Here is a 19,927-nt window from a genome sequence, read left to right on the forward strand (position 1 = left end):
AGCTTCGAAGGCAGAAATCTTCAAATCATCTTTTCTCTGCTGAATGTGCAGCCAGCGAGCTCAGTGGCAGGAGGCCCTGCGCTCCCTGCATGGGGTCCTGCCCTTGTTTGTGTAATAGTGACCATTGTGTCTTTTTAGTGCTGTATTTTACACGTCCTTCAGAGGGGCTGGCTATTTATTGTCCTTGTTGCTTTCTGCAGGCCGGTCTAATTGAAGCCAACGGAGAACTCAAGGTCTTCATAGACCAGAACCTTAGTCCTGGAAAAGGTAAGGCGCCTCTTTCTGAAATACAGTGCTGTTGATAAGAGTGTTCAGTTCCGTGTGTTTGTGAATTTCTCTGGTGTGAGAGTCCGGTCAGCGGTGGGGACCCTGCTGCAGGAGTGCTCCGGCCTGGGGCCCCCAACAGAAGGGGTGGCACACTGTTCGGAGCTCAGCCGGACACGCCACCTGCGGGCACACGGCAGCGGAGTTCATCTTGGTTTGTAAGTCACATACGGTTTGCGGAAGTTCGGGAATGTGACGAAGTGTGGAGAACCCAGGTCATGTGCTCAAGGCCGCCGTGAGCCCTCGGCAGGGGGTCGGGGGGTGTCTGCTCAGGACACAGGCGCCGACTAGCACAGACTCGAATCCGAGGCTTGTGGTGCACACCTCGTGTGCAGACGCGTCCTCCTGGTCAGGAAGCCGTGGGTGTGTTCAGGGGTGGGCGTGGAGGTGGATTGCCGAAGCCCTTCCTCCCCCCGGGGCCCCACGGTTCCCCTCGCAGAGTGACCATGAGGAATGTCTGCCAGCGTGTTTGAGCCCTCTGCTTGTTTCCTTGGGTAGACTTGCCGTGGAAGTGCCAGATCAGAGGAGACGATGGGCGACTGCCAGCTGCCCGTAGCACTGTGACCTCGTGGAGCTCATAGTGGCTGGGTCGCTTCTGCCACCTCTGCTCTGTCCGCATCAGCCAGACAGATGCCCAAACACGGGACCTCGTGGCTCCTGAAGCGGGTGCTGCGTCCCAGCCCCCTCCCGTCCGTCTGTTGCTGGCTGGTGGGATAGGAGCCCAGCCATCTCCTGCCCCGTGGGGCCCTTCCCTGTGTGGCTCAACAGGCCGGCGTGGCTTGGGGTGGCGGGCTCACGCCCCATCCGTCTGTTGCTTTGGGACGTCACCTTCAGTTACTCAAGGAGGCTCTTGTGCCCTGCAGGGCCCCTGGCCTGCATCCTGACCAGGCTCTGCCAGTCTTTCTTGTCCCACTGGCCGCTCTCCCCCAGGACGGGCTGTGGGCCTGCACGAGCTCTCCTGGTTTCTCTGTTTTCGGAAGGTCATAGGCGGCATCCTGCTTTTCTGAGGATCCCTTGCTCTTTTGCTTTCTGTACACGGATGGGGAGCGTGCTGAGGGGTTCAGCGTGTGCAGGTGGTTATATCTCTCGATGGCTTTCACTGTTCACAGATTGCTCGAGGGAGATGGCTGAAGTGTAACTAACAGAACCCTTAGAATCTCAGGAGTTGTAGGCATGACGTGTTTTGTTAAACTGATGAAGCAGAAATAATCGTGAAGAAAATCTACAAAATTTGCTCCCTTGGAAGTGATGGAAATCTTCCGCTCTGTGTCTGTCTTGCGTACCTCTATTGTTTGGGTACTCTGAGAGCCTCTCTTATTGTCACGTGCTGCTTGTCTCCTTTTCCTTCTTACGAGCAGCTTGAGTCCTGTGGAGTGTGGTGGTGAGTCAGGGGGTTGAACTGGAGGGACCAGAAAACAGCTTCTTGAGTTCACTAGAATATTCTGGTGTTAGCTGCCTGCACTGTTCAAAGTATTTCATGTCCTTGTTGGGTGTGGTTTGGCCGCTCTGCAGCCCCCTTATCTTGTCTGGGCTGCTACCCCAGTGGTTCCATGCTCCCACTCATGGCTGGTTGCAGAGGAGCTGCCCCTCGAGGCTCTCCTGGCTTCTGCCTTTGCTTCTGCGCCTCTGCTGGGACCAGCGTGGCCTCCCAGGTGCTTGGGCTCCTTGCCTTCTTCTGGGGCTCCTGCCCCTGCACTCGGGGATGTTCTGGGTACGAGAAGGCCCATGACCACATTTCTGCACCCTGCTCGCCAGCTCTGGCCCTGCCCGTGCAGGCTGAGTGCCGCCAGACTTCTCTGCACTTCAGAGAAGTTGTTTTTAATCAGCAGAGCCGTCTGTTGTTGGACAGGCAGCCTGGGGCTGTTCTGGCTATGGACGGAGCAGGACCAGGCTGTCTGTCCCCTCCCTCTGCCCGTCGAGACCGTTTCTACCTCTTTGCTTCGGGCTCAGGAGTTTGAAGGATAATTTTAGGCAGTGTGGTGCTGACTTGAGCTCTTCACTTTGGGTTATTCACCGGTGTTTCATGAGGTTAGGAGCTCGTGGGGGTCAGACTGTGTTGTCTGATTCAGCAGTCACTGTAGTCACTTCCCGAGGAGGTCTGGCAAAGGCTCAGCCAGGGGCGTGGTGAGTGAGGCCCAGACCCTCTGGCACAAGCTTGTCCAGGAGCCCAGGGGCGTGGCCGGCAATGTGTGTCAGAGAGCCCTCTCTCTGGAGTGACCGTGAGGGTCAGGAGCTGGCGCTCACTGTGGGGATTCAACAGTGGGGCAGAGGGCGGTCACAAGGAGGGCTGTGGCCCGGGCCCAGTGCAGGCTGGGCATTGAGGGGCAGGGGCTGGTCTCACTTTTTGCCCCCACCCCTGCGCCCGCGTGCTGCACCTGCAGGGCCAGCTCACCGCCAGTCCCAGTTCTACCCACCGAGAATTTGGGAATGGGCCAGCATCTGAGTTGTGCTGGGCCTGGGCGCTCACGGGGACCCTGCTGCCCTTGGCTGGTGTCAGTGAGCCCCTCCTGAGATGAGGCCTCCCCCTTGTCTGCTCCTGCCCAAGCTCTGGCTACGATGCCCCATCATGCGGGGCTCCCGTGCACTCCCAGGCAGGCCTTGCTGCTCTTGCCCTGTTCCTCGGGTCTTGACCGCGACTCTGCTCTGCCTGCCTCTTCCTGCTGCTGTCTGGCCCGTTTCCAGATCCCAGTGTCTACAGGCTTCTCCAGAGGCAGAGCCTGTGGGGGACACGTTGCAAGTGAGAGTGAGGCTCGTTTCATGGAATTGGCCCATGTGACAAGGGGGTTGGCAGGTTTGAAATGTTCAGGGCGAGCCGGCAGGCTAGACGCAGGCAGCACTCCTTCCTCCTTGAGGAAACCGGGCTCTGCTCTGCAAGCCTTTGTCTGGCTAGGTGGTTCTGGAGGGCGGTCTCCTTTACCTGACGTCGGTTCACGGGCTCCAGAGCGATGTCCAGCTGGCCTGTGATTGGATAGCTGGGGATGGACACCTTGGCAAGTGGGCATATCAAGCCGGTCACCACCGCTTTCTGTACCCACCGGCCCTGAGGACAGAGCCCCTGACAGTCAGAGGCGGGAAAGTTTTACGTGTGCAGTCCTAGCTGTGATGGCGTTAGGTCGCTTCCAGGGTTTTGCCAATGGCTGTAATGGGTGTAAACCTTTACATGTACGTTTCTTCCTGTGTTTTGGGCAGATGCTCAGGAGTGGGAACTGGATCACGTGGCACGTGTGCGTGGCTGCACCAAACATGTGAGCGCCCAGGCCCTGCACACCCGCAGCAGCGTTTCCCCTTCCCACATTTTGGGTTCTGGTGGCCCCAGTGGATCTGAGCCCCTCCTGAGCCTGCCTTGCTGGTAGGGGTCTGTCCAGGTGCTTCTCTGGCCCAGTTTCTCTCTGGTGTTCTACCTGGTTTTCCTCTTCCAGCCATCTGGCTGCTGCCTTGGGGCTCAGCCACCCTCCCCCGCCACGCACCCTCCCCCTGCCGATGCACCTGCCGCCTGCCTGCCCTTCGTGCACAAGCGGCCTGGGGCACAGCTCGCATGCGGCCTTCCTTCTCTCATCCGGGTTATCTGTCTGCACTCCGTCCTCTCGCACCTTTTCAAAGAAGGTTTTCTTCATTAGACAAACACCACATGGTCTCTGAAGAAACCCCGAGCGTACCTCAGAGTAAAGTCAAAGTGTGTGTTTGCCATTCTGTAAACACTTTGCTGACACACGGTGTTTGGGCGTGTCATGTCTGTGGGCCTGCTCGTCCTGTCCCTGCAGTCGTGCGAGCCAACACTTGGCTGTCGCTGGTCCGTTCCTGGAGTTTCTAGTGCTGCCTTTTGTCGCCTGGCACCTTTCTGCTGGAGCGCTGTGATACCTGTTGATTGTCGACAGAGACCTGTCTTCTCCCTGAAGAGCTCCGTGCCGGCATGTGCTCCGTGCGGGGGCCACGTGCGGCGCCTTCCTTCTGCTTCAGGGTTGCTTCTCCCCGTAGAAGGGTTCTGAGGCAGGAGAGATGAAATTTGGGGCGTGCTGTGTGGCCGGAAACCTGGCATCACTGTGTCATTCTTGAGATGCGGTGACTGCGCCCTCCCACACTCACACACACTTGTACGCACGGTGGGTCAGTTCAGGCTGGTGTTCGCGCGGCGGTTGGGGGGGGGCCCGCTGCAGGAGGAGATGGCAGGGCTCACTCAGCCCCTCAGAGGCTGCCCTCCCGGGGAACATGGAGCAGAGGCATCGGCTTGTTCTGTCCTCCCAGCCCCGGGATCCCAGAGGATGCCAAGAGCACGGAGGGATGTCCCAGCCTCCGAACCTTGCTGCTGGGCTCGCGATCGTGACCGGCCACAGTGCCCAGAAGAGTGCACACTGTGCAGACGGGGGCTGAGGGCGTCGTCAACGTGCCTTGGTCAGAGTGGGCATGCCGAGAGGGGGTGCACCTCCGCTCGGACCGGGGGAGCCCATACAGAGCCCGTTTCCCCTTTCAGGGTGCTTGGCTGGCGAACAGCAAGCACGTGGGGCGACGTGGCCGCCACAGTAGCCCCAGGACCGAGCCTCTGCTGGAGCTGGAGAGCTGAGGAGGGCCGCGTTGCTGCTTCTCCTGTGCCCGCTGAGCGGGGCAGCTCCTGCCTTTGCCTGGGCAGAGCCATGCGCACCGCGGCACAGTCCAGCGGCCCTCGGCCGTATCAGCACAGTGTCTATAGCGTGGTGGGCAAAGTAGTCTCTCTTAAGGGTCAGGTTCTCAGAACTTAAAAGTGGCTAAAATTGTTGTCAAGAAAACATTAAACCTTATGATTTCATAATTTAAGATATCTTAAAACCTATGGATATTTATGGATTGTGTTGACTAATTACAACATTCTTACGTAATATTTTTAGAACCCTTTTTCTCTTAGCGGTTACAGTGATTCAGACCACATATATCCCTAACGCATTTTCTTGGGAGGAAAGGAATCCTCCATTTCATGATGTTTTATTTGAAAATATCGTGTTATATAGTTCCCTTAATAAAAGGCTGTAAGTACATTTTACAATTAAAATAATACTGTTTCTAGTGTGTAGATTTCTGGGCTGTTATAATTTCGCCGTCTTGTAACTGACATGTTAGTTCCTGAGCCAGTAAGTGCGTGTGTGTGTGTGTGTGTGTGACGGTCTTTCTCAGAAGGGGTATGTTAAACATTCTCATTTCTGTGGCCAGATTAAGCCAGAAATGAAATCGCATCCTTGAGATTGACAAAAAGGGACATATCTTCCTGAGTCAGCAGTTGGCGGGAACCTGGGAGAGGGATACTGGCTGCCGGGGCGTGCGCCCGTGTGTGTGTGTGTGTGTGTGTGTGTGTGTGTGTGTGTGCGCGCGCGCGCGCGTGTGCATGCATGTGCGTGTGTGTCTGTGTGTCTGCTGGGGTGTGTGCCCATGTGTGCGTGCATGAGTGTGTGTTTGAGTGCACGTGTTTGAGTATGCATGCGTCTGCTAGGTTGTGTGCTCATGCATATGTGCACTTATGTGGACACGTGTGTGTGTGTCTGCTGGGGCGTGTGCCTGTGTGTGTGCATGTGTGTGCGTTCGTGCATGTGTGTCTGCCAGGGTGTGCACCCATGCGTGTGTGTGTGCGTGTTCAGCCCATGACACAGATGGTCACCTCGACTCCGACGGAAGCTGGCTGGACTCCCTGGACTCAGGTAGACTCAGCAGAAGGAGGCCCGCCCGATGTCAGTGCCGTGTTTCAGTGGGAGCGTCTGTGCATTCGCACAGTCAGCCTATTATCAGGGAATCGCGGTACAGCATTAAAGGAACCAGCCAGGTCCTTCTGTGGATAAGTCCCAGCAACAGTGTAAGCAAAGCCGCAGACTACCCTTTTCTAGATTTCAGAGGCCCACCCAAGTCATACTTGTATTTTCTCGGAGTCATGGATGAGCATGGAAAAGTATGAAACACGGGGCGCATCCGTCAAGCCCTGGTGGCTGCGGGCAGGGATGGGGTGGGTCTGTGGACGGCAGGGGTAGCTCTGCTCCTCACATCTCCAGCAGATAGAGTAAACGGTTGTGGTTAATTCTAGGTTGTCCTGGAGCAAGATTGCCTGCAAAGTGATTCTTTGTACTGAAGAGTTTCTCACTCAGTAAAGCAAGACAGAGACCCTGGTGGGAAGGACAGATGGTGTTGTCCAGGAAAGGGTCCCCGGACCCAATCCACTTCTGCCTCAGCCCTGCTGTTGCCCAAACTGCCCTCCTTCTCGTTCCCCCAGCTGGGGGCGGGGCATGGGAAGTCCAGATTGGGGCACTAAGCACGTTACTTATAGAAAGATGTTCCTGGGGTTCTGGGTGGTTTCTGTTCTCCTAATCTGCAGGTTAGCCCCAGAGACGAGCGCCCTGTCCTGTCGGCCCTTGTCTTCCGATGTCATTTATTTGACGTGCAAAATAAGCTTTCAGACACGTCATAAGAACCGCCTGGAGTGCTGATGTTGACAGGGTGTCATTTGCAAAACAAAAAATTATGTTTTTTAGTGGATCAGTTCAGTATTCCTAGAAACCTAATTACTAATCTATACATGAATCTGAAAAGTGGTATGTTTTAAATCTCTGTGTGAAATAGAATAACTTTATTTTTTGTCTTTTAAAACATCTTTTACGTATCTAAAAACGTTGTTAGAAATTTGCTTTTGCTAAGATACAGATCTCTATGTTTAGAGGAAAATAAAGACTCAAAGCAGATATACGTAGAAAATAAATATCTGTTGGTGTTGGTTGGTAAGAATACTAATATTTAGCCAGTTGGTTTGGTCGATTTGTGCTGTTAAGTTATTCAGTGCTTGGGTGCAGCAATAAGGTTCACGGTTCTTCAGTTCTCAAGCCTGTTCCTTACAGTGCACGGGCTGTAAAGGGGTCGGAAATGAAGCTTCAGGCCAGGCTAGAGGAGGACAGTGTTGGACTGCTTATTGGGAGGTCATCACGAGGCAGAGTCTGTGAAGCGAGGGGGATGCCATCTGTGTCCACTGAGCTCGAGTGCCGTCCCCCCCCCCCGCCCAACCTGGCAGGGTCCTGTGCTCACCCGGGTGGCCGCAGGAGGCTGGTCTGCTCCAGGAGCCACGGGGTGTGAGGCGTGGTGACCCGAGCAGGATTTCTCCACTCCCTGCGCGGCAGTGACTGGGAGACCGCGGGTCGGTCTGCTTTTTCCCCAGGGTGCTGAGGCCCTTCTCAGAAAGGCGTGGACGGCGCACACGGTGCTCGCCCTCCCAGGTCTCCGGGCACCACCATCACTCTACATGCTCCCTTTATTTTCTCTCTGCCTTTTGAGGGTTAGGGCAAGGGCTTTATTTCTATATTTTGAGTTTTTATCATTTGTACTTCATCTGATTTTATTTAATGTGTAAAATAAAATTGTTTTACCATTTTTATTTGTTGTTGTATGCCTAGCACCGAGCACAGAGCCAGGCACACAGAACTCTTAGCAAACACTGAAGGAATGAGCACCTCTGTTCCACGTGTGCGCTTCCCCTTTGCGTTGTGATACGATCATCTGCGTGTTCAGAGAGGGGCAGCTTCCTCAGCAGGCATTTCTCCTCCTGGAAACAGAGATGTGATTCTACTTCTCGAGGAAGAAGAGGGTTAAATGTTTCTTTTTCCTGGAGAGACTGTGAGCGTGCGTGGGGGTGGGGTTGGGGAGAGGCAGAGAGAGAGAGGATCTCAAGCCGACTCCACGCTGAGTGCAGAGCCTGCGTGGGGCTCAGTCCCACGACCCTGAGATCTCAGCTGACACCAAGAGTCAGATGCCCAGCCTGCTGAGCTGCAAGAGTGTTAGATTTCTAGTTTTGCAAACAGGGAAATGCTGGAGCATTCAGAAGACTCTGATTGTCACAGAATTGTAGGCTTTCAAGAGCTGCTCTCCCCAGACCCTGTAGTCCCACCAGAACATCCCGTAGGTGGGCAGGCAGCCTCACAGGGGTTCGGGGCAGGTCGGTGGTGCGCCTGGGGCACCTGAGCCCCACCCCCTGGACACAGAAGCGCCCAGGAGGGGCTGATGGGTGGGAGAGCAGGCGGTTGTTCCCGCAGATGCCTTGAGATGAGAGTTGAACTTAGAAGTGTTTGCAGCTGACCCACAAACCCAAGGTGGGTAAAGAGTCTCTAGTTAGAAGCATCGTCATCCCGAAGCTGTCCCATTTAGCCTCAATCCAGAACGGAACTAACCTGTTACCTCCTTACGTTGCAGGCGTGGTGTCCTTGGTAGCTGTCCACCCCTCCACAGTGAACACGCTGGGGAAGCAGCTCTTGCCAAAAACATTCGGACAGTCCAATGTCAACATTGCACAGCAAGTGGTAAGGGGCCCTGGGCAGGTGGGCTTGCCGATTCTGGACGGTGGCCCGTAGCTCTGGTGCGGAGGTCGGGGTGTGAGGTCTGCCTTCTGCAGTGCCCTCTCGAATGCTTGCGGTGCTGGGATGAGCTTGCACTCCCTTGGCTCAGACCTGCCTGCAGGCTCAGGCCCGGCACCTTCCCCTCCTGCTACGTGCATCCGCTGACCCCGAGTCTGCCCCAGAGCGTGGACTTGTGTGGGGGTGGCAGCGCCTGGCCTTGACCCTCCTCAGCGTGGGCGTTACTTGCCTGGGAAATGAGGGTGGTGCCCTTGCAAGGCACACAGTGGGCTTAGGGCTCCATAGGCCGTCAGGGTGCTGGGACAGGTGTGTCTGTGCTGTGGCCCACCCACTCGGAGGGGTCAGAGGTGGTGTGCTCCTGGGACCGTGCTGGGTGCCCCTGCTTCCTCATCACCTGTGGGGTTCAGTGGGCCCTTTCTGATGGAACTCTGGTCAGACTGAAGTCGCCCCTACTCCTGGGCCTCGTGTAGCATTGAGGGAAGGATGTTGGCTGCCCATCTGTTCTTGTTCAGACCTGAGCTCCCACTTGTGGGTGAGCACCCTGGGCAACTGTGCATGTGCCCTGTCACCTCGTCCCCGTCAGGGGATGTGACTGCTTTTTCTAGCAGAGCGGCTGTGAATTTTTTCAAAGCAATGCTGTGTCGAAGTCCTACACTGTATTTGGCTCATCACAGCTTTTTAGTAAATGTCTTTTTGATACAAGTTAAATATTCCATTTTATGTTTTATTCTGTAAGTCTTATTATTTTTAGCTACTATGTATCACAGCAGATTTAGCTTGGGAATACCTCCTTAATTATAGGAGTAGTTCTGTTTTTATGGTTATAAATAGTAGGGAGGAAAATTAACATGAAGATTTGTGTCAGTACCTTAAACTTTATCAGCCTGAAAGTTACGGCCTGGTCTGACTCTGGTTGTTCCTGGGCAGCTGGTGATGGTAACCCCCCTCCGCAAACCCCAGCACTGTGAGCTATGGCTTACATGTCGCGGGTGTCTCTCGACTTGTCTGCCAGAGGGTTGAGGACAGAAGGACTGGCGCATTGTGACCCGAGAGCCTTGTCTTTGTGGGATGTGAGCGTGGCTTGGGCTTTTGAGGGGCTCGAGCCCCGGTCCTGAGCCTGAGTCGGTTCCCACGGGCACAGTTTCCAGGAGGGCAGTTAAGATGGGGGAGGAGCAGAGAGAGAGCAGCTCCCTGTCATCCAGTGAGCAGTTATTGAGCACCTGCTGTGTTGCCTGGCCCTCTGACTTTAATTCTCCTTGTGGACCAGTTGTGCCAAGAGGTCCAGCTAAGGGAGAGGACAGGAGCAAGGGTGCTGGCTGTGGGGGCCCAGACCGCATGTCAGGCAGCCCTCTGGTGACTCTCCTGCCCGTCGGCGTGGGTGCTGGCGTCCTAAACCCGCTCTCCTGAGAACGGCACCAACCCAGTCCATGTAAAACATGTTCAGTAAATGCCGTGACTCCCAGGCCTCCGTGTGTCCCAGACAGTCAGCCCTGAGCCTCGGCTAAAGCGCGTTCTCCGCGTGAGCCCGGTCCCCAAGAACACATGTGCTCGCTCGTTCGACAGAAACAAGGTTCCAGAGGCACGTCTCCTCTCTGGGGATTTGTTTTCTTTTCAGTCCTTTCTTTTTTTCGGAAAGCTTGCTATTTGATTTCATGGCTTTTGAATGAGGGTGATCCGCAGTTTGGAAAACGCTGTGATGATACTTGATCATTGGAAATGTGAATTAAAAGAATGAAATTGCGAGTGTTTTTTCTTTCTGTGGTTTGTGGGTCATTAGCCCTGACAGGTAACCTGACCTAGGACAAAGTGCCCGGTCAGCTGTACCCCGACCACAGCAGGCAGCACACTCATCCTGCTAAGAAGGGGCCCGCCTGGTGGGCACGGTCAGTCCCTGAGGCTGCCTCCCCCCCCCCCCCCCCCCCCCCCNCCGCGAAGGGCTGTCCCAGCACCTGGCGCCCGATGGTGACTCGTCCCACAGCGTCGTCATGTCGGGCCACTTGGCTGTGCAGAACCTGGGAAGTCATGTTTCTGAACCGTCTCCTGGATTAGCTCTTTGGTGTGGGTGGGGTCACATACAAGATCCTGAAAACTGGGATTTGACTTGACTGCACAGCCGTGTCTGCGTGACCCCCATGCGAACGTTTGCATATTGATCAGTGGGGCCAAATCCGAAGTCCTTGTCGAAGACAAATCGGGCTTTCCCTTCCTTCGGTGAAGAGATGGTGTGGGCTGCTCGGACTTAGCCACATGCGGGGCGGGTCGCACTGCCGTCCCCGGAGCTGCCCTCACCCGGGGGTGTGTGTCGTTGCTCGCGGTGCTGATGGCCCCCCACCCCCCACCAACGCTGCACTGTTCGGGGTGTTGGGTCCCCCGCGAAGCCGCCTTTGGGGTGCCCCGCTCCCACATGTGGATGGGCTGGTGTGTGATCCCTCTGTTGTGAGAGTTTTTCTGATGGTGTTTTGGCCTTACTTTCGCACCCCTGGAAGAGAGGATTTCATCCTCCTCCGAGTCACTAAAAGGAAGGGAAAGTAAACTAGGGCAAGAGGAACAGCGGGAATGTGCCCTGAGGCTTGCTTCACAGGCTGCTCAGCTAACCAGGACCCCCCAGGCGACCTCCCCAGGGCTCGCTGTTCTGTAGGGCTAGGGCTTGCCCCTGCCGGGGTGGGCCGTTCCCTGCTGCTTTTGTTGAACCGGGGAAGACACCTGAAGTCGGTGAGGGAAACGGCTCGTTCAGAACAGAAGTGCCGATCGGTGGCGTCTCTAGCTCAGCAGTGTCAGCCCTTGGTGCTCACGCGACCGTGTTCTCTGGTCTTCGTAGCTAACGGAACTCGGCGGTGCCTGCACAGGATGGGAAATGGTAAAATGGCAGGGTCGTATGCGGGAGATTGCTGATTGTGTTCTGAATTGTCTCTTTTGACTGTAGGTAATTGGTACGCCTCAGAGACCTGCAGCGCCCAACACTATCGTGGTAGGAAGCCCACACACCCCTAACACTCACTTTGTCTCACAGAACCAGCCTTCAGACCCCTCACCTTGGTCTGCCGGGTGAGCACATTGCCTAGAATTGTAACCCCCGCTCTCTGTGCCACGTGGGCCGGCCGTCATGCCCGGAGTAGACGTAATCAAGGTGCACTTTTCCTCGTAAAGGAGAAGTCGGTCTGCAGGGGAGCTGCCCTCTGCAGCGGGGGTGGCGGCACCGTGAAGGGTGGGGGCTGTCCCCCCCCGTGGTTCGGGGGTGGCGGCACCGTGAAGGGTGGGAGCTGTCCCCCCCGTGGTTCGGGGTGGCGGCACCGTGAAGGGTGGGAGCTGTCCCCCCCGTGGTTCGGGGTGGCGGCACCGTGAAGGGTGGGAGTCTGTGGTAGACGAGGAGGAGGCCGGCTTCTCAGCGCTGCGGTGACTTTGGCACTGTTTCCGTTGTCCGCACCGGCAAGTAGCGTGTAGGGACCAGTGTGCACGTGTGACGGACCCCAGCAGCTTCACCCGCTGCAGCTCTGTAACTGCTGTTCCACGGGTGACACCCGCGGGACGGTCCCGCCACGCTGTCACCTTGACCCTGTCTTCCCGTAAAGCAGCCTAGTGAGAAAACGATTTTACTCAGAGGTCAGCTCTGTGACTTTCCTTAAAAACAAAAACAAAGCTTTTCGGAATTATGTCTGTATTGCAATGTTCTAAAGCAAAAATCACGATTCCCCACATCATCCAGTGAGAAACTCGGAGCCCCCCTTTCCTTGACGTGGTGACTTAAAAAGTTGAGACGTTGGGTTTCCCTGAGATCTGAAGCGCACTGCGGTCTTCAGTGTCGGGTGCCCGTCGCCACGTGGCTGTCATGGTCTCCACACCGCCTTGGCTCGTAGCCTACTCAAATTTTCCCAGTTCTTAAATTTGCAGTAAAACTTGCATAATTCCTGTGTCCGTGGACATGTTTTTAAGAAGCAGCACTGGCGTGTCAGGACGCAGTAGATACGCTCCGGCTCCTACCCTTGCGGGTGTCTGCCCCGTGTTTCCTGGGAGCTGACGCGGATGTGAGGCCTGGCCACTTAAGTTTGTTTCCTGGCCCCGAAAGAAAGCAAGGGAGCCTTGGCCCCGTGGCTGCGCCCAGTGCGCTGTGCAGACAAGCCGGGTCCCTGGAGCTGTGCCCGCAGTCTCGGCTCGTGCCCGTCTTGCTAGCCTTGTGGGTGAACGTGTGTCTGCCCTGGGGCTGGCGCGGAGGGTGCTGAGGGTGCTGCTGTCCTTTGTATTTTTGAAGGAAGCGCCACAGGAAAGGGGAGAAGAACGGGAAGGGCCTGAGGCACTTCTCCATGAAGGTCTGCGAGAAGGTGCAGAGGAAGGGGACCACGTCCTACAACGAGGTGGCCGACGAGCTGGTCGCAGAGTTCAGTGCCGCCGACAACCACATCCTACCAAACGAGTCCGTGAGTATGTGCCGCGTGGCAGGGACACGCCCCAGCGTCGTACGGCTCACTCTGGGTTTCTCTGAAACAACTGCAGACACACATAGTTGAGAGAACAACACAAAAGAATTTTCCGGACCTGTTCGTGGCTGACAGCTTATCCTCCCCAGATGCTGTCGTGTACGGGCTCTGGCTCCTGTCAGGCCAGCTTCCTAGAGAAACTCCCTCTTTCTTGGGCCCCAGAGGGGATGTGTTGGGACTGACGTAGCTGCTGCTGGCGGGTTCACGGGGTATGAGGCAGGTTGGCGGTGCATTTCCCTGTGTGTGTTCCGGGTCTGGCATGTAAGTCTTCACTTGTGAGCTGTTCTGGATGGTTTGGAAAACTCATGCTCCGTCCCCCCCAGGCTTACGACCAGAAAAACATAAGACGGAGAGTCTATGATGCCTTAAATGTGCTGATGGCCATGAACATCATCTCTAAGGAGAAGAAGGAGATCAAGTGGATTGGTCTGCCCACCAACTCGGCTCAGGAATGTCAGAATTTAGAGGTACACAGCTCACCTTCTGTTTCCCATCATGTCCCTGTGGTTCGCCCTGGAGCGGGTGTTTGGAGCAGGCGTTTCTGTTGTGTGTCTGGGTGTGCCTGCTCAGGGTCTGGTCCTGTGTGTGCCTGGCCTGGACGGAGGGTCACCTGCTTCCCCGGGCCCCACGCTTGCCCACCAGACGGTGGTGTGCCGCCCATCCAACCTGCCTGCGCTCTGTGGGCCCTGGTGAGGAGGTGTCTGGCCCAGCCGTGGGCAGCGAACCCCAGCGTAGGGAAGTTTGAGATTGAAGAAACCCCCATGTGTCCCGCATGCCGGTCGGCTCTAGGCCACTGTTAGATTTGGGCAAACGGGTTCGGTGAGCACGTCCCTAGGGGGCGCTGCTAGATCCTTCGTGATGTCGCTGTCCTTGTTTTGAAGGTGGAGAGGCAGAGAAGACTTGAAAGGATCAAGCAGAAACAGTCTCAGCTTCAGGAGCTCATTCTGCAGGTAAGGCGCTGCTCTGTCTGCCGGTCTGGTCTTTCCCGTCGCGGTGTCCCTGTGCCCCTTGATCTGCCGCCTGGATGCGCCCGAAGGCCCGGAGTAGGGGGCTGGCGCCATGTCCTGCGCCTATGCCGCCTTATGTGCGGACGGAGGGCGCACCCACACGGCTTTTCCCAGGGTGTCGTTCTAACCGTTGTGCATTAACATTCATCTCCTACTGCACCTCGCTGACGAGCTCTGTCCTAGAGTTAGGGATAGGAGGAAACGTGGGTGAGTAGGGTTCAGTCCTGTCTGTGGCCTTGGCGCGTATCCGCCGTGGAGAATCTGTACTTTGAGAGTTTGTGGGTTCACAAGCGCCCCGAGCTGTGCAGGCGGCGTCGACGTGAACTCTTGCAGACATGGGCCTTATTCCCAGGGAGAGCATGTGTGTGAGTAAGAGAACATGCCGCCTGTGCTGTCACAGAGTCTACGTGGCGGGAGGGACGGCCCTTGGAAGGTAGCGCGTGAAGCTTCCCTGGGAGAGGTGTGAAGTACGTTCTGAGTACCAGACCCCAGGCTGGGGGTGTGAGATGGCAGCTGTGGGTCAGAGGGCAGCATGCGTGTGTCGTGGGCTCGTGTCGCCATCCCTTGCACCTGCAGAGATGTCCTCACATATGACCCCCGTCCCTGTAGGATCCTGGAGATGCCCATTTGGGGTCAGAGGTAAAATTCCAGATGCGTACCGGGAGCTTCCTGGAGAGGGTGGCTGGTCCCTGGACCGAGACTGTGTGGTTCCAGGGCCGTGTGGTGGGGCCTGGGGTGTGGGGGTCAGCTGCCGTGGAAGTGCTGGTTGGCCAAGGAAGGGAGCATGGCTCAGCAGCGATTTATTGAGGTTCCCGTGGACACCAAGGGTGCCGAGGCCACAGGCTCTGTGGTCATTGCAGAGGGAGCATGGGGGAGCCCTGGGACCTGGGGGGGATGTGTAGCGGGGTCTGAGGACAGGCCTAGTGGCTGATGTTGGGAGATCTTTGAACATAGGGAAAGGCCAGGAGGGGTCGGCGAGGGGCTTGGGGCACCTGCTGGCCCAGCACCCGCAGACCACGGCGGAGGGCGTACATCTTGCCCCACTGGGTGTGCTCAGGACAGAGGCACCGTGGTCACTCTGCCCGAGCAGAGGCATCCAGTGCAGGGACTGCAGGAAGCAGCCTCAGGGTCAGGGACTCAGGAGAGGGGCAGGCACACGTCTGCTGGGCAGTGGTCCTTCCTTCCAGTCAGTTCCCTGTGGCATCCTCAGCATACGAAGCTACTTGAAAAAATCCAGGCAGTGCCTCTCCTGCTAAGCTGTGAGCCCCAAGTCCCCTTGTGGGGCACTGTGGCACAGGGCGAGCTGGGACAGGAGGGGTGCTTGCAGCTTTAACCGCAGGGGTTACAGCCTAGGCCCCCGAGAGAGCCCTGTACCAGCGGTCTGCTGCTCTTTGCTGCTCTGGGGGCTCAGCCGAATGTCCACCTTCTTGGGACACGGAAGGGGCAGGAGGAATGTAACTTCCAGCACTGATAGCATTTCTTGTAACCCTTCTGGGTTCTTTCTTAGTGGCGTGAGTGCCTGCCTCCATTCCCCTCGGGGTGTTAGCTTCTCAGGGTGCGTTCTCTCTGCTGGGCCCACACGAGGCCCTGCATCCCCGAGCGAATTGCTCTGACCTCTCAAGGGGCCTGACCCTTGCTGCTGCCCTGTGGGGTTGGGCGGGATCATCTGGGACACCCATGGACAAGGCCTCAGACTGGTGGCAGCTGGTGTGAGCAGTGTGCTGGTGGCTTATTTTTTTTTAGCAAATTGCCTTCAAGAATCTGGTGCAGAGGAACCGCCAGGCGGAGCAGCAGGCCAGCCGGCCACCCCCTCCCAACTCTGTCATCCACCTGCCCTTCATCATCGTCAACACCAGCAAGAAGACTGTGATTGACTGCAGCATTTCCAATGACAAGTAGGTCCAGTGACTGGTGGGCCCTCCGCCCTGAGGTCCCAGCCGAGCCTCAGGTCAGTGGAGAATGCCACTGTCTCGGTCAGCGGCACGTCCGCTTACTTCTTCATAGAAGCATCTAATTTGTAATTATTAAATAGTCTTTTGGCACAACGAAGTTATAGACTTATTTCTCACATCCCTGGTTTTTTGTTTATCTTGTAAAAGGAAAACATAAAATCCATCAGGGTCGTTAGTAGTACAGCCGTTGAAACCTTGTACGAACAGCGGCCAGCGTTCACTGTTGGCCGGGGGCGCAGGTGGGGTGCCCCATGCTCGGGGGCCGCCTGGGCCACGGAGCTCTGTGTTCACGGTTTCTGAGTGGATGGGTTTTGGAGGATGCCAGATGGAAAGGGGGTCTGAGGGAGGTTGGGCTGAGTGGGGCATCTCCGTGCGGGGCCCTGCACCGTGATGACCACGGCAAGTGACTCCTTTTCTGACAGCGAGTCTGTCCCCCAGGTTCGAGTATCTGTTCAACTTCGACAACACGTTTGAGATCCACGATGACATAGAGGTGCTGAAGCGCATGGGGATGGCCTGCGGGCTGGAGTCGGGGAGCTGCTCCGCCGAAGACCTGAAGATGGCCAGGAGTTTGGTGCCGAAAGCGCTGGAGCCCTACGTGACAGGTCCGTCGTGTCCGGTTCCCTTGGGGGCCATGGAGCCAGACCCCAGCTCTGGAAGCGTGGCCCGCCTTTGCTGAGGCTGGATCTGCACTCGGCATCGAGAGTGGAGACAGCCAGATGGGGGGACGTGGGAATGGGGGGGCCAGGGGTGGCGGGCAGGATGCCTGCAGGGACTGTGGTGCGTGGAGGCCACGTTGGCATTTTGTGGATTTGCCAGTGTAGTTTATGTGATGAAGNTGGGGGGACATGGGCCGCAGGGATGGGGGGACGTGGGAATGGGGGGGCCAGGGGTGGCGGGCAGGATGCCTGCAGGGACTGTGGTGCGTGGAGGCCACGTTGGCATTTTGTGGATTTGCCAGTGTAGTTTATGTGATGAAGGTGTTAAGTTAGGATTTCACCTTCTGGGTTCAAGTCGGGAGAGACTGGAATTCTTGGAAGCCATGGATGGCTCCCCCGAGGTGGGCATTTGTCCTCTGTGGCCAGGTAACCCAGAAAAGGCTCCAAGGGATGTTGTGCTCTGCGCCTCCTTCTCACGTGGGGGTGAGGAGGTGTTTGCCTGGGGAGCTGTGCTCTGGTTCTCTTGCTGCCCTTCCCTGCTGGGGACTCCTTTGCTGAACGGCAGGGTTGTGACCACAGAGGGCAGGTGCTTTGTGGTGAGAAAGCTGCTGGGCCTGCCCCACTTGGTGGTGTGGGTCCCTCCACCAAAGCCGCTGGGCTGGACCAGACTGCAGGGCTCCCACTGCCCCCCAGACCGCAGCAGCTGCCAGTGGGCGCACCATAGAAGCCCCTGACACTGGCCGCGCTCCTGGTGCGTGCCGTCTCCCTGGACAGGGGGTTGGGGGTCCTCCTGCCCTCGGCCCCACTTTCCACTTTCTTACAGTGTGTGTTTCACGGCACAGCTGCGTGGTCATCAGTAATCACGTAAACTAAGGACTGGGCACCTCCTGGGGAGGATGGCCAGTATCCTGGCACAGAAACCACTGGAGGGTCAGCCCTCTGGCCTGTACCCGCCTTGTGGCATCGTGAGCCTGTCTTGTGACCTTTGCTTTGTTTTGTTCTCTTTGCAGAGATGGCTCAGGGGTCAGTTGGAGGGGTGTTCGTGACATCATCAGTTTCGACCTCAAATGGTACAAGGCTTTCTGCCAGGTGATTGCGGCTCTGGGCCCAGCGGGTGGGCGGAGCCCCTGGCTCTCCTGCAGACAGCCCTTCCTCCTCCGTGGCTCCGACCTGGCTCCTTGCGTGGATGGAGGGACCCCACGTTTTGGCCGCAGTGTTGGCGTCGGCCACTGGCCAGGGCTCCTCTCGAGCTGTGCGCCCTGAAGGCCCCCTCTGGCTCATACCCTGGGTGGACAGGAGCATTTTTCTTATGGTTTCTTCCCCCTAAAACTTCAAAGTGACTCATGACTTTTGTTTTTTAAAAAGTAGCGTGCAGTGAAGTGGGGCCCAAACTGCCTGAGGCCCTGCAGACAGCCTGGGGGATGGGCTATTTCTCCATCTGTGTTTCCTCTTTCCATTTAACACACTGCAGTTCACACTGTACGTAAAATTTTGTTCTCAGCTTTATTTATTTATTTATTCATTTTTAAAGATTTTATTTATTTGAGCAAGAGAGAGAGCGAGCATGAGGTGGGGAGAGGCGAGTGGCAGAGGCAGAGGGAGAAGCAGGCTCCCCGCTGAACAGGGAGCCCGATGTGGGACTTGATCCCAGGACCCTGTGTTCATGCCCTGAGCCACCCAGGCGCCCCTATCTTTCACTTTACTATTTCTTGTTTCTGTGTTACTGATGGAGTTTTATCACTCAAATCAACGTGTATTAGCCTTTGACCTAGCCATCCCACAAAGCAGAATTGTATCGTCCCTGGGTATTTATCTTAGTTTTTTTAAGGTTAGTATAAGGTAATTTCTGCATTAAGTATTGACAAAACAATGGTTTTATTAACTTTCATGTCTGTCATGTTTTATTTTATACGTATTATCTTATATCAATCCTAAATATTAATAGATGTTTAATTTCTTGAAATATGAGGTCGATTGGCAGTTTGTAGATTCAAAAAGATGGATCGATCTGCTAAAGGGTCATACGGAGCTGTGCGGCCGTCTCGCGCACCACGGTTCTGTGACGTGGGTGCGGCTCCGGCCTGCGCGGTGAGATGGACTGGCTGTGGGGTCGTCACTGAAGTCCTTTGTGGGGTGTCTGGCCCGGGTCAGGTTTTGGCGGAGATCAGCTCAGTTTTTGACTGTGACCCTGCCTCCGTGTGTGTGCAGCGGTCAGTCTGTGGGATGCTGAGCACTGGTTATTCCAAGAGGCAGGATTTGGGTATTGATTCAAGTTTTGAAGACTCACATCAGGTTTATAACAAGGCAGGTAGAGCCACTACCATTTCAGAAGAAAAACCTCTGTAGAAACTGGCATTATTTTATGAAGGCACAGTAATTTCTTGGGCAGTTAGGTGGTTCCCATTTATGAGAAAAGATGCAATTTGAAGCAGCTTTATGGCTAAATTTTTTACCCTTTCTGACTTTTTTGCTAGGCTGGATTTCACAGGTGTGGAGTTCCTTTGTCAAAGAGCGTAACATTTAATAGTTTTTATCGTATGTTGTAACTAAATACTAGTATGAGGCATTAACATGTGCGTATGGCTGTGTGTTAAAGAAGACTGTTCCTCGGCGCATTGGCTCTGGCCTGTGGTGGGTGTGGGGCACTCTGCACTTGGGGCTCCCCTGTGCGCTGCCAGATGAGACCTGTGCTCGTTGGTCACCCACGCCCCAAACCCCCTCTTTTTCGAGTGTACAACAGCCACATCTCCTGTGTAGCTCTGCCCCCGTGTCCCGTCACACTGAGGCAGGCGGCTGGAGGCAGAGAGGATGCTGAGCGTGGGGCTTCTCCGCGGGTGATCTCAAACGCCCGCGTGCTTGTGGGAAGTGTCTGGCTGGAATCTGGAGGATCTCTGTGGAGCTTAAATCCTACACTGGCATCCCTTTAGTATCTCATGCTCCTTAGAATACATTTTCTTGCTGCTCAGATACTAAGAAGTCACAATGACTTTTGATGACAGCTCTCTGAGCAGATTCCGTGTCGGGTAGACATGTGCTGCTTGTCACCTCCGTGGGCTGTCACCTGCCGGTGCCCCAAGACGGTGTCAACGCTCACTCAGTGTCTGACCCACTCTGCCAGGTGCTGGGAGGTGCCTGAACCCAGAAGTCTTTCCTCAGGATCCTGGCTTT

The 19,927-nt window shown here is 56.0% G+C and overlaps 1 protein-coding gene across 1 annotated transcript in view; it reads left to right on the forward strand.

Moving 5' to 3' along the window:
- The window catches only part of TFDP1 (transcription factor Dp-1), a 39,815-nt gene that overhangs the window by 17,099 nt on the left and 2,789 nt on the right, over window positions 1–19,927 (forward strand). The window contains exons 2-10 of the mRNA XM_034665532.1: window positions 201–267; window positions 8,509–8,615; window positions 11,593–11,714; window positions 12,916–13,081; window positions 13,465–13,608; window positions 14,023–14,091; window positions 15,892–16,043; window positions 16,539–16,705; window positions 17,770–17,848. Of these exons, the coding sequence (XP_034521423.1) occupies window positions 201–267; window positions 8,509–8,615; window positions 11,593–11,714; window positions 12,916–13,081; window positions 13,465–13,608; window positions 14,023–14,091; window positions 15,892–16,043; window positions 16,539–16,705; window positions 17,770–17,848 (1,073 nt within the window). The remainder of the gene's footprint in view (window positions 1–200; window positions 268–8,508; window positions 8,616–11,592; window positions 11,715–12,915; window positions 13,082–13,464; window positions 13,609–14,022; window positions 14,092–15,891; window positions 16,044–16,538; window positions 16,706–17,769; window positions 17,849–19,927) is intronic.

Source organism: Ailuropoda melanoleuca, chromosome 7 (genome assembly GCF_002007445.2).
Source record: "Ailuropoda melanoleuca isolate Jingjing chromosome 7, ASM200744v2, whole genome shotgun sequence".
NCBI lineage: Eukaryota > Metazoa > Chordata > Mammalia > Carnivora > Ursidae > Ailuropoda > Ailuropoda melanoleuca.